Source organism: Diaporthe batatas (genome assembly GCF_019321695.1).
Source record: "Diaporthe batatas strain CRI 302-4 chromosome Unknown Contig00011, whole genome shotgun sequence".
Taxonomy (NCBI): domain Eukaryota; kingdom Fungi; phylum Ascomycota; class Sordariomycetes; order Diaporthales; family Diaporthaceae; genus Diaporthe; species Diaporthe batatas.
The window spans coordinates 1-15,605 of NW_025408558.1; the positions used below are offsets into that span (position 1 = coordinate 1).

Sequence of the window (15,605 nt, forward strand, 5' to 3'; positions counted from 1 at the left end):
CACTAAATCTAGAGTAGAGAGACTTATAAGCTTATTCTTACACTATATATAAGGTTATTATATAATTTAAATAAGTTAGTTAAAATAGGTAAAGATAAAGCTATTATTTCCTTAACTAGGGTTCTAGCTTTACTTTATAAGTAAATACCTATCTATTAACTCTACTATATTATAAGTAAAACCATTTAAAAGCAGTCACTTAACCTATTATACTATTAAATTAAGAAATAACCTTTAAATAAGGTAACTATATTCTATTATTTAGGTTTATAGTTCTAATAGCTTTATAAAAAAAGAAATAACTATTATTAATTAAGTTTATAATTATATAAAAATAGATTTTTATTTTAAAAGAAGTTATTAATATTTAAAATAGTTCATATATTTTAAGAAGTTAAAGGATTATAAATTTAATTTAAAGGAAATTAAAATCTATAAGAATTTTAAACTTAAACTTAAAGTTCCCTTTAAATTTAACTCCCTATAAGAGAAAATATTAAAAGATTTAAAAAGGTTTAAATAAAGAAATTAAAGAAAGTTATAATAATATAATATAATTAAATAAAAACTAATTATAAAATTATAATTATAAATCTTTTAACTTTATATTTAAAAGAGCTAAATTATAATATAATAAAATACTTTAATAAAAATTAATTAGAAAATTAAAATTATAAGTTTTAATACTACATTTAAAAAATTATTAAATTATAGAAAATTATATAATATTAAAAACATTATTAAAAATATAAAAATAATTAAAAGTTTTAACTATATATATATTTTATTTATTACTATTAAACTTTATATAATATATAATAAAGTATATAAAATAAATTATAATATTTTATAAATATAATAATAATTTATAAATATTTTAAAACTTTTAAGTTTTAAATTTATATAATAATAAAATATTATTATATATAAATATAATATATAATATAAAACTTATATTTATTATAAAATTTAATAAATATAAATAGATATATAATATTAATAAAATAATTATTATATATTAATTACTTAAAATAGTTTTTTAAATTATTTAATTTTATTATATTATATTAATTATATTTATAAATTATTAATAACTTTAATATAAAATATTTATTATATAATATATTATTATTATAAATTATAAAAATTATTTTTAAAATATAATTAATTAATAATAAATTAATAAAATATAAACTATTTATATTTTTTAATTTTACTATTAAGTTAAAAGTAAATAATTAAGGTTTTAAAAGATAAAATATAATATATCTTTTAAAAATTAATTTAATTAAATTTATTATATAAAACTTTTATAATAACTTTATAATTATTTATAATATTATTTATTATTAAAAATACCTTTTATATTAATATATTAAATTATATTAATTTAAATTAATATTATTAACTTAAATATAAATTAGTTTATTAAAAGTTAAAATTATTATAAATTATAAACTACTTAATTTTAATACTATTAAATATTATATATAAGGTTACTATATAACTTAGATATAAGTTAGTTAAAATAGATAAGGTATAATTATAGGAAGTTAGTATAGTTAAAGTTAGTGTAAGTACTTCTATGCTAAGCTACTATGTATATAATATAAGATATTATATAAGTAATATACTTATATAATAGTATATAAAATAAGGTTTATAAATATATATAATTTACCTATATAAATAAAATCCCTATAATAATAAAATAAAATAAAAGCCTTTAACTTATATAAAAATAAATAAATAAAATCATTAATAAATCTTTAACTATAAGGGCTTATTAGCTATAAGCTATATTTTTTATATACTAATAACTTATACTATTATATAACCCTATAATATATACTTATATAATTAGCTTATATAAGTAGGTTTCTAGAACCTTCTATATAGAAGGTGTTTAAGTTTATATATATAATTAATATCTTTATAATCAACACTAGTTACTTTAATTTACTTTAAATAAATTCTCTATTAGCTAATTATTAGTTAATAATTAAATAATAATTAAATAATTACTAGTTCTAGATTAGTAATTAATTAATTTTAGAATATTCTAATTAGTGTAGAATATAACTATAAATAAGAGGGTCTTCCCTTAAAATAAATCGACTAGCTAGTTAACTAAGAAAGCAACAACAACGATTAATATATTCACTATTCTACTATATACTAATTAGTCCCCTATTCGACCTAGTAACCTCCAGGATATAAGCGAGAAGTTACTTTATATAGGTCTTTTTTAGCTCCGGGAGGGCCTTCTTTCAGCCGAAAAGAAGTTAGTTCGAATATATATTTAGTATATACACCAACTAATTAAGATTAGTTTACACACTAAGTAAATCTTAATATAAGTATAAAAAATAGTATATTTTTTAATAGATCTTTATTAAAAAACGCTTAGTATAGTATGGAAATTATAATAGAGTGAAAGGTATATATTAAGTCTTAATATAAGTATATTTAAATATAGAATACCCTCTATATTTAAAAAAGAATTCTAAAAGAGGTATAATATACCCTATTTATTTATTATATTATACTAACCTTCTTCTATAATTATACTTTAAGGATAAAGCTACTATTCCTTTAAAGGTTTTAACTCTATTTAAGTAAACACTTATTTAATAGATTTGAAAAATAAGTAAAACTATTTAAAAGTAATTACTTAACCTACTATATAATCTATTAAATTAAAATATAACTAAATAAAGTAACTATACTTTATTATTACTTTAAATTTATAGTTTTAATAAATTATAAATAAAAAATAATTATAAATAATTAAATTTATAATTATATAAAAGTAAATTTTATTTTTAAAAATTGTTATTATTTAATAATTAATATATTTTAAAAATTAAGGAATTATAAATTGAATTTAAAGTAAATTAAAATCTATAAAAATTTTAAATTTAAATTTAAAAGTTTTAATTTAAATTTAACTTATTTAAAAGGAAAATATTAAATAAATTTAAAAGGTTTAAATAAAGTTAGAAATTAAATTAAATTATAATATAATAAAATAGTTAAATAAAAATTAATTAAAAATTATAATTATAAATATTTTAACTTTATATTTAAAAGGAAAATTAATAAAATATAAAATATAAATATTAAAAAACTTTATATTATAAATATAATATAATATTTTATTATTTATTTATTTATATTTAATATTTAATTTATAAATAAAATTAATAAAATAAATAAAATTAATATTATAATAAAATAATATATAAATAATATAATAAAATAAATATTATATTTAAATTAATTTTTATTTATATAATAAATAATATATAAAATATTATAAAACTTAAAGATATTAAAATAATAAATAAAATATATGTAAAATTTAAATATATTTTATTTATTTTAATAAATAATAATAATTAAAATTATTTTTATAAAAATAAATAATAAAATAAGTAATTATATATTTATATTTAATAATAAATAAAACCTTTTTAATATTATTTAAACTTTAATTTATATTATATAAGCTTATATTTTTATTTAATATAGTTATTAACTAATAATATTATTATTAATAAAATATTTTATAAAATATATTATAAAATAATTATAATTAATTAATAATAATATACTAAATATTATATAAATTAAATAATTCTTATTATTATATAATTATATTAATATATTAAAGTTAATTATTAATTAAATTAATATTATTTATATTTTAATTATTATAAAGCTTTAATAAAAGTTAATATTTTAAAATTTATAATTTAAATATTAAATAAATATTATAATTATTAATTAATATTTTTATTATATTTATTATATTAATAAAAATTGGAGTAAAAAATTATATATTATTATATATAATATAATAAAAGTTAAATAGAATATAAATATAATAAAGTAATTATAATTAAAATAAAGATTAATATTATTTATATATTTTAATAGTAATAAGTTATTAATTAAAATAATAAAACTTAAATATATTTATATAATTAATAAATTATATAAAACTATAAATACTTTATTAATTTATTAATATAATATCATTTTACTTATAACTTTAATATTTTGATATTTATTTATTAAAAAAATAAAAGGTTTAAAATATTATTAAAGTTATTATTTTTATTTAATTTATTATAATTTTTAAAATTTAATATATAGTTATTAAGTAAAAATAATAAATATTTAATATACCTTTTTATTTAATATAAATATAGAAGGATATAATTTTAATATTATTTATTTTTAATATTTTTTAATTTTATTTAAAATTTAAGTATTAATTTATTATTATTTTATATAATAGTTATTATTTATTATCATTATTAAATTTAATATTTTAAAGTTATTTATGTTTTTAAATTTATACTTTATAATTAATAATATTAAAAGATAAGTTAATATCTACTTACTTAATTTTAATATTTATCTATTTAATAATTTCTATAAACTTATTTAATATCTATTTTCTTAATAACTCCTATATATTTATAAATATTTTTTAAGTTAGTATAAAGAGATTTTATAGGATAATTTTCTTCTTTAATTTTTAATACTTTAGGTATAAGCCCTCTCTAATATACCTTCTATAGTAGGGCTTAGAAAGTCTTAACTTTCTTTATATCCCTATAGGATAAAACGTATTTTATATAAATTCTATCTATAATTTTAAACTTTTCTCCTATAATAACTATACCTTTTTATAAATATTTATTTTTTAAGAAAATAACTTTAAATTATAAGTTTTTATAAACTTTATTTAGAGTATATAAGTATAATATTAAATATATTAACTAAAAATAAAAACCCTATTTAAATTTCTTATAACATTAGTATATTTTTAATTATAATTAAATAAAAGAAAAAAGAAATAAATTAAAGGAAGACTAACTATTAAACCTTATAATAATTATTTAAAGTATTTTAATAATTACTTTATTTATTAATTAAAGTTATTAATCCTTAAAAGAATTATTTATTATATAATAAAATTTAAGATTTATTAGAGATTAATATATTAAATAACACTATTTATATTACTTTAAAGTTTATTTATGTTAATTATCAAATAATTATATATTAAATACTTTTATTAAAAAAATAAAAGCTTTATTATTATTAAGTTAAATTATAATATTATAATATTAAATATTTATTATAAATTAATATTTAAAGTTTATCTTTAAATATTAATATTTATATATTACTTATTTATAATATACCCCTTTATAGATAATCTTCTTTAATAAATATAGTATTTAAAATTATTCTTTTAAACCTTTAAAGTAAATTTAAAATTATTTTAAATAATAATATTATAAATAAAGTTAATTTAAATATTAATATAAAGTTTATAATTTCTATAATAATATAGAGTACTATTTAAATTAGTAATTAAAGTAATTTAATAGTAATAAAAAGACTTAAAAGTTAAATAAAATAGATATATTATAAACTTATATTTAAAGGTTTTATAAAAGGGCCTTTTATTATTATAATAATATATAAGATTTCTAATAAGATAATACTTAAATTTATACTATAAAAGTAATATAAACCTTTATATTAAATAATAAAATCTCTTTAATAGACTAACCTCTATAATTATTTAATTTAAATTTAATTAAAAATATTTAAAAGTTATTTAAAGTAGAGTTAAATAAATAATACTTTAAACTATAGAAATTAATTTAAAATAAAGCTAATATAACTTATTCTAATTAGTATATAAAGGAAGTATAATAAATAATAAATTAAAATAAAATTAATAATATTATTTAATTCTTAAAATATAAGTTAAATATAATTTATAAATATAAAGAAAGTTATATAAAATATTAAAAAGAAGACTTTAACGATTAATTGAATATAAGTTAATTATCCTTAATTAATTTCCTTATAAAGTTATACTTAATTAAAGTTAGATAGTTATCTTAAAGGTATATAGTAAAAGAGGGAGGGGGCTAAGACTTTCTAAGCCCCACTATAGCACACCTTCTAAGCCTTCTAGGCTACACACATTCAAGTACTAACTAAACATTTAAATATAAAAACTACACTCTTTCTAACTTTCTAATATTTAGTTAGTATTTAAATACTTAGTTAGTACTTAAAAGTGTAATAGAAGGTATACTAGAAGGTATACTAGAAGGGGCTTATACTTCAAGTATTAAAAATTTAGAGAATTCTAATTAGATATATAGTTTTATATAGGCTTTATATATAAAAAGTTAGTATTAGGTAGGTTTATAGAAATCATTAAGTAGGTAGATATTAGAGCTAAATAGGTGAATATTAGCTCTTAAAAAATACTTTTTTTTAAAAAAAAATTTTAATTTTCTATTTATAACCTTTTTAATAAATTTAAAAATTCTATTCAATATAATACTTTAAAAATATTTAATAATTTATAATTATTAATAATTAATATTTAAGTTATAAAAATAGTTTTAAAATTAAATAATATTTAAATTATATATTAATTACTAATTAAAGAAATCTTTATTTTAATTTTAATATTAATTATTTATTAAATTATATTAATATATTTAATTTATTAAAAGTATTTTATAAATTAATTTACTTTTATTATTATAATATATATTAAAATATATAATATAATTATAAATATTAATAATAATACATATAATAATTAATTATAAAAATATTTTAAAAATTATTATTTAATAATTTATTTAATAAATAATATATATAAATATAAAAACTATATTATTAAGAATAGACTTTATAATATAGTAGTTAAGTATCTAGCTATTTTTTACTTTAAAAGAGTATAAATTTAAATCCTACTAAGGCTATTAGAACCTTTTTTAAAGGTAATTTTTTATTTTAACCTAACTAAATTAAGCTTTTATTATTAGAGCTACTCTAAGCTTTACTACCTTAACTTCTATTTAGCTATTAGTTTAATTTTAATTTATTAATTTATTTTAAAAAACATTCTATATAACTCTATTATAAAAGGTTAATTATAAATAAATTAATAAAAGTTATATCATTATTTTATTAAAATTATATTAATATTTTATTTAATTAATAAAATAATTTTATATAAGAAATATAATTTTATAATTTTACTTTAAATTATTATAATTTTAAAATAAATTAATTATATATTTTAATTTATATTTTAAAAGGATTATATTAATAAATAAATTTAAAAATAAAAATAAAAATAAAAAGAAAATAAATTAAAAATAAAATAAAGGTAATAAATAAATAAATTATCTTTTAATATAATTCTTAAAAAATAAAAAGTAGACTTTAATTAAATAGAAATTTTAATTTTAAAAATAAAACTTTAAATATAATTTAAAATATAAAGTTTAATAATTTATTTTAAAGTTTTAATATTGTAATTTATAATAATTTTAAATAATTTTATGATTTTAATTAAAAATAATTTAATATTAATTAATTAATATTATTAAAAACTTAAAAAACTATTTTAAAGGATAAAAACTATTTTAAAAATTAAAGTTTAATATTAAATATTTTTAATATAATATAAGTTTTTAAAAATTAAATCTTTTAAAAATTAATTTAAATTAATAAATATTTATTTTAAATAAAGTAAGCTATTATATAAGATTATTAGAAATTAATAATTATAGAATATTATATTTATATAATATAATTTAATTAAATAAAAATTATAATTTTAAATTATTAATTTATTTTTAAAAAATATAACTTAATAATTCAATATATTAAAATAAACTTAAAATAATATATTAAATTAAAATTAAATTATATTTTTATTAAATATTAAATAAAAGAATATAAAACAAATAATAAAAAAATAATTTAATATTTATATTTTATTAAATAATTTAATAAATAAAAATATAATATTATATAAAAGTATTTAAAAATATTTAAATTATATTATATATATATAATCCCTTTTAAGTATAAAATTAAAAATTTATAATTATAATTTTAAATTAATTTTATTTAATTATTTTATTATATTATAATTTAATTTAATCTTTAATTTTATTTAAGTCTTTTTAAATTTATTTAATATTTTCCTTTTAAATAAGTTAAATTTAAATTAAAATCTTTAAACTTAAATTTAAGATTTTTATAAATCTTAATTTATTTTAAATTAAACTTATAATTTTTAACTTTTTAAAAATATATTAACTATTTTAAATAATAATAACTTTTTTAAAAATAAAATCTATTTTATATAATTATAAACTTAATTATTAATAATTTTCTTTAATTTATTAAAACTATAAACTTAAAGTAATAATAAAATATAATTATTTTATTTAATTATATTTTAATTTAATAAATTAATTTAAATAATTATTTTTCAATAATCTTATTTAATAAATATTTATTTAAATAAAGTTAGAACTTTAGTTAGAGGAATAATAACTTTATTTTTATTTATTTTAATTAACTTATTTAAATTATATAATAACCTTATATATAATATTTAATAATATTAAAATTAACTTATAATTTATAATAATTTTAACCTTTAATATATTAATTTAAATTAATATAACTTAATATATTAATATAAAAATATCTTTTAATAATAAATAATATTATAAATAATTATAAAGTTATTATAAAAGTTTTATATAATAAACTTAATTAAATTAATTCTTAAAAATATATTATATTTTATTTTTTAAAACTTTAACTATTTATTTTAATTTAATAATAAAATTAAAAATATATAAATAGTTTATATTATATATAATTTATATTTATATTATTATATAAAACTTTATTATAAATATAAAATAATTTTTATTAATTTAATATATTATAAAATTAAACAAAAATATATTAATATTAAAAATATTAATATAAATTATTTATATTTTTAATTTTATTATTTAATTAAAATAAATAATTAAAATTTTAAAGGAATAAAATATAATATATTTTTAAAAATTAATTTTATTAAATTTATTATATAAAGTTTTTATAATAACTTTATAATCTATTATATTTATAATATTATTTATTATTAAAAATATTTTTATATTAATATATTAAATTATATTTAATTTATTTAAATTAATATTATTAATTTATTAAAAATTAAAACTATTATAAATTTTAAACTATTTAATTTTAATATTATTAAATATTATATATAAATTAATTAAAATAAATAAAAATAAAATTATTATTCTTTTAATTAAAGTTTTAATTTTATTTAAATAAAAATCTATTTATTAACTTTATTATATTATAAATAAAACTATTTAAAAGTAGTTATTTAATTTATTATATAATCTATTAAATTAAAAATAACCTTTAAATAAAGTAATTATATTTTATTATTTAAATTTATAATTTTAATAATTTTATTATAAATAAAAATAATTATTAATAATTAAATTTATAATTATATAAAAATAAATTTTTACTTTAAAAGAATTTATTAATATTTAAAATAATTAATCTATTTTTAAAAAGTTAAAAATTATAAATTTAATTTAAAGGAAATTTAAGTTTATAAAATCTTAAACTTAAACTTAAAAGCTTTCTTTTAAATTAAACTCTCTTAAAAGAAAAATATTAAAAAAATTTAAAAATAAAATTAAATAAAATAAAATTAAGTTATAATATAATAAAATAATTAAATAAAAATTAATTAAAAATTATAATTATAAATTTTTAACTTTATATTTAAAAATAATAATAATAATATATTTTATTTTAAATAAAACTATATATATATTATTATATATAATAATATTAATATATTACTATTTAAATATAATATAAATATATTATATATATATAAAAGTTAATATTTATTTATTTAATTTTAATATTTATTTATTTAATAATTTCTATAAATTTATTTAATATTAACTTTTTATATATAAAGTTTATATAAAATTATATATTTAATTAAAACTTTTTAAATTTTTAATATTTTAAGTATAACCCCCTTTTAAACCCCTTTTAAACCCCTTTTAAACCCCTTTTAATACCCCTTCTAGCACCCCTTTTAGCACCTCTTCTAACACCCCTTCTAGCACCCCTTTTAATACCTCTTCTAGTACCCCTTCTAGTACCCCTTCTAGCACTCCTTTTAGCACTCCTTCTAGTACTCCTTTTAACTTATATCCTTTTAAGTATTAACTTTCTATCTAGGTATTAATTAAGTATTTAAATGCTAATTAAATATTAAAAGGTTTGAAATTTAAAGAGTTAGAAAACTAGAAGGGGTACTAGAAGGTTAGAAAGAGTATAGTCTTTACTTTTACATTCTTACCTTCTAGGCTTTTAATATTTAGTTAGTATTTAAATACTTAGTTAGTATTTAGATAGAGAGTTAATTCTTAAAGGTATATAAATTAAAGGGGGCGCTAAAAGGGTGTTAGAAGGTAAAGATAAAGGGGTGCTAAAAGGTATAATAAAAGGGGCTTATACTTAAAGTATTAAAAATTAAAGAAGGAAATTATATTATAAGATTTTTTAATATTAACTTAAAAAGTACTTATAAATATAAGGGAGTTATTAAGAAAAATAAATATTAAATAATTTTATAAATATTATTAAATAAATAAATATTAATATTAAATATATAAATATTAACTTAATATATAATTATAAAAGCTTTATAATAATATATTATATAATTAATTATATTATAAAATATATTATTTTAATATAAAGATAATTTAATTATATTATATAAATATATTAACTTTAATTATTAAAGTAGAATTAATAATATAAAAATAATATTTAAAATAATAAAAACTTTATAAAGTAAGTAAAATAATTCTTTATATATATAATTAATATAATAAATATGAAATAATATTTATTATTTTTAAAAGTTTAATATTAAAGTTAATATTACTTTAAATAAAATATTAATTATTTATACATTTATTTACTTTTATTATAATTTAACTTATAAATTATAAATTAATATTTATTTATTTAAGAATTTTAATAAACTTATTTAATATTCTTTTAATAAGTCTTTTATATTTATAAATACTTTTAAATTAATATTAAAAGAGTTTATAATATAATTTCTTTTTAATTTTTAATACTTTAAATATAAGTTATTTTTAATATACTTTTTAACATACTTTTTAAATCTTTTAAATTATATATATATATAAATATTAATTAAAGCTTAAAAGATTAAAAGTTTAAAGTATTAAAAGATTAAAAAAAGTATAAAAAAATTAGAAAGAATATAATCTTTATTATTACTTTTTTAACTTTTAAGCTTTTAATATTTAATTAATATTTAAATATATATAGCTTAGGAGGTGTGCTAGAAGGTGTGTTAGAAGGTGTGCTAAAAGGTATGCTAAAAGGTGTGCTAGAAGGGGTCTAAAAGGGGCTTATACTTAAAGTACTAAAAATTTAGAGAATCTTAGTTAAGTATATAGTTTTATATAGGCCCTATATATAAAAAGTTAGTACTAGGTAGGTCCACGGAAATCACTAGGTATGTGGACGTTAGAGCTGGGTAGGTGGACACTAGCTTATTAATTATAGCTAATCTATTATAATAGATAGTCGGGATCAGGATTATTCCCCCACACACGGGCTACCTCGCCTTTTGCAAACATTGGCCGGTCCGGCTCCGGTTCAAGTTCAAGTACTACAATCTCATTATCCTCTCCGGCTTTAAGGATAGTGCCTGGGAGGTAGAGTGACTGCTGAGGCCCGATAATCCAGTACCTCCCAAGGTTGAAACCGTTCACCCACACGACGCCCTTTGTGCCATTAGGGATTGCAATAAAAGTGTCAAGCTTTGCTGGGCTGGAGTAGTTCGGGACATGAAATACCCCGGAGTAAAATAATGGCGACACTGTAGCCGAAGAAACATCTGTGTCCGACGCCAAGAGAGGGGCATCTCTCAAAGGGAACGACTTCATTGTCCACCTCTTGAGCGTGGAGTTCCCGATTGTCACATTTCCGACAATGCCCTTGTATGGATCTCTCAACCCATCAAACGTGTAGGCTTCAAGCGACCAATAGTCCACTCGCCCAAGGTTCTCCACTAGGAGTGAGACCGTGTCACCTGGACTGACGTCCAAGGTGATGTTCATCGGATACTGGTCTTGGAACTGTCAGCTGCATGCAGGAAACCATCGACACCCTTTTGCTCCGCCTATGGGCAAGTCGATGGGAAGGGGGTTGGGGCGAGAGGTAGAGTTTGCGCAGACTGAGGCTTTGCCGGTTGTACGAGGGATATCAATGATGCGAGAAGAGAGACATACAAATGCTATCAATGACACCAATGCGTGTTTCATTGACATAGACAATCACTCGATCCCTGGGACGATCTCCGGGTTGCAAATGACCGGACATGGCCCGTGTAACCTTGTGCTCGTATAGCACGAAGCCATAGTCCTGGCCAAGCTGCTCCATCGTAGCTGGAAAGTCGCTAGATGTGTTTGCGGCAGTCGTATCCAGTAGTTGTATTCTGGGGGCTAGCTGAATCTCGGGGATGCCCAGGAGGGGCACATTTTTCGGCACGTCAGGCAGGCTGCGATTTGTATACTTCATGATCGTGTTCTTCAGCGTGAAGTAGTAATCTGTGGTCCGACCGCTTTCGTCGAGAGGTGATCCGTAGTCGTAGCTTGTTGTGAAGGCACTGGTCTTGTTTCTCCATAGCGATCCGCTTCCAAGAGCAAAGTTGGTGCCCCCATGGAACATCTAAGCCCGTCTTCAGTACGTACATACCATCCATCATTGGGGGGGGGGTGCTTCAAACGCACATATAAGCTAATAGAGTTGTTCGCTCCTAGCACCCATTCCAGGTCGCGCACAAATCTTGCAACATCGCTGTCCTTCGCGACATTGTGGGGGTTGTCCGAGCCCCAAATGTCAGGCCCTAAAGTGTAGTATTCGCCGTCGAGGAGCGGTCCCAGTCTTGATGTGTCTGTGATGTACTTGTCGCGAGCCGCAAAGCCGCTCGAGGGGTCGCCGTCGATAGCCGCGAGTACCTATGTTGTCCTGAGTCGGCCGATAAAGCAAGGTTGACACAGAATGCGAAACGCGAAAGAACCCAGGGCATTCAGAAGACGTATTGCGCACTCGCACAGACACACGCACATATGCAGGTATAGTCTCAATGAGCTCAAGGATGCACTTACACCGGGGATACTGCCCCCGACCAGGGTAAATTCGACGCCTCCGTCGTTCCTGACGGGAATATGTCAGTACGGAGTACCCTCGGACGACTCTTGTACCTCACATACGTGTATAAGGGAACATCATAGTTCTTGAGCAGGACATCCCTCAAAGCTTCGGTATACTCGTGATTCGACCCATAAGAACCATACTGTTCAGCCTAGTCTCAGCAACTTGTACAGACCGAAATTCTTCTCAACAGCCTTGGTTCGAAGCATCCGTTGGATTGCTGGGTTGCAAATGCAACTTCCGTGACCGGGCTCGCAGTTGATCAGCAGATAGATGCCACTGACCTCGTTCTCGACCTGTACCATCAGCAGAGGTCCGCCTCTGGTTACCTGCAGGTGCTTCAAATCGGCAGCGAGACGCTCCAAATACTTGGTCGAGTAGTTCAAATATGGCTCGTTGTACGTCCTCACGGTAAGACCGGGGACAGTGCTTAGCCACGAGGGAAAGCCGCCCCAATCTCTCTCACCACAGATGTAAGGCCCGGGACGCAATACCACATATAATCCCTCCTCTTGAGCAATTTCGAAATACTTTGCTATGTCATTCGAGGGCTCATCGCTGCGCCACTACGACAAAATTGAGGGTTAGTGGTGAAAACTAACATCGAATATAATGTCCTGCGGCAGAAGATTAAAGAAAAAAAACGCTGGGACGGTTGGTTTATGCAATGCTCGACGAGGGGTGGTGCCCAGGTTTGCCATGTCATACATACCTCGCCGGGTTCGGGTTCCAACAAGTTCCAGTACACGTAACTAAAGATAGTGTTCAGACCCATGGCGCTGGCTTTTGCCAGTCTGTCCCTCCAGTACTCTGGAGGAATACGCTGAGGGTCCATCTGCCCCCCAATTATGGTGAATGGCTCCCCATTGAGAAAGAATGACTTGTTGTCGTATGTGAATGCCCCGGCCGTGTTAGTGGACAGGCTTGGCGGGGTCGAGGCCCGCGCTTGCTGAAGTAGAGCAACAAGAGCGAACCTGGCTAGGAAGTCGAGCTTCATACTGATGGGCAGAGCTGGGCAATATCAAGGCAACCGGCACTTGAGGTCAGGCCCAAGGACTAATAAGTTTCTGGTCAATTTCTGAACAATATACCCATACGTACACAGCAGGCCCTCTCATAGTTATCCATTTTCCCATGTTACATCTTGCCCATCGCAGCCAATGTTACTACTCAACGTTACATCACGGGGTCACAGCAATCTCCACCGCGGTATCGTCCAGAACTCGGGGTAAGATCCCCCGTCCCTTGCAGGACTGTGCCTATTCAGGAAGGCCCCATGAAAGACGGATACGCTGATACGTCACGGTGATTTCGAGCGGGTGGCGTTGCAGGCCGGCTCAGAGGCAGCGATTTGAGTAATTACCGGCAATCAAATTGGGCGGGACCCGAGAAGCATTCCAATACCCGGGCATTGTGCAAGTCGGATAGCCAAGTCTACTAGGCCAGCAGCACAGCCGTCTCCAAAGCATCATAATACCTAGGTACAGCTTACTTGACATACCCTACACGCGGCACGAGGCCGAGGCCATGTGCCCACGTGTTGTATTCTCTCTGCGCTGTTCTTGGCATTGTACTAAGTATTTGTTAAACGCTGTGTCTTGAGCGCTTGCCACTGTATGAAGGCGCCACGTACTTTTTGTATGTACGGGGGTCAGAAACGAAACCACCCCTACACTATTACTGAACCTACAGCTTGCTTATGTTGACCGCAACAGACACAGTCTGAGGCCCAATGAATACTACGACGTCTATTGTCACGGCTGGTGGGCTGGTCAACGGCGCGTATAGAGGGTGGGTCATGAGCCCCAGTGGGTACCGTGATATCGAAACTCCATTTGATTCACATAGGATATTACGTCTTTCGAACAGCCCCGGAGGCTAGCATTTGAGATGTCAAAAGGACTCCTGGAATTGTTGTATTGACTGTGGGCCAGTATTACTACCTGGGTAGTTCTCATCCATCATAATGCAGCTACATTACCCGTTGGTGCCTTGTCCCAGAGCCTCTTTTGGCTGAGCCCAGTCCGTCAAGCTGCCCCCTCGTGCGGCAGCCTCTCAGCAATGAGAGCTAGAGCACTGGCACCACTGAGCATTAATGCAGACGGCTTTATCGTCCTGGCCGCAAAAATCGTAGCAGTCATTGCTAGAGTCACAAGTCCCATCCACGCGGCAGCTAGTGGTCCCGGAATGACATGAGCCGCTGCAACAAATCGAGGTGCCATAGCAGTCGTCGTCACCGGTGCAGAGCTGTCTTGGCGAAATTTTTATAGTCGAGTCGCCCTGCACTGCCTTTGGTTCGACCGCCAGGCTGGACACCGCAGACACAAGAGAAATGATAGACACGACTGTGGTGATTTGCATGATGGGTGCTTTGTTATATATTCAGCGTGGTGACGGTATTTTGGCTGGGAAGAAATGGTATA

The 15,605-nt window shown here is 21.6% G+C and overlaps 1 protein-coding gene across 1 annotated transcript; it reads right to left on the minus strand.

Annotated features, from left to right (window-relative positions):
- Positions 1-11,537: 11,537 nt before the first annotated feature.
- Positions 11,538-14,229, minus strand: KVR01_009166 (uncharacterized protein; the record flags this gene model as incomplete). Its single annotated transcript, XM_044790046.1, has 7 exons — positions 13,895-14,229; positions 13,467-13,748; positions 13,242-13,324; positions 13,137-13,185; positions 12,759-12,986; positions 12,258-12,696; positions 11,538-12,097 (listed from the first exon to the last, which is right to left on the minus strand). The coding sequence occupies exons 1-7, from the start codon at positions 14,177-14,179 to the stop codon at positions 11,538-11,540; spliced, it is 1,926 nt and encodes a 641-aa protein (XP_044641668.1). The 5' UTR covers positions 14,180-14,229.
- Between the last annotated feature and the right edge of the window lie 1,376 nt (positions 14,230-15,605).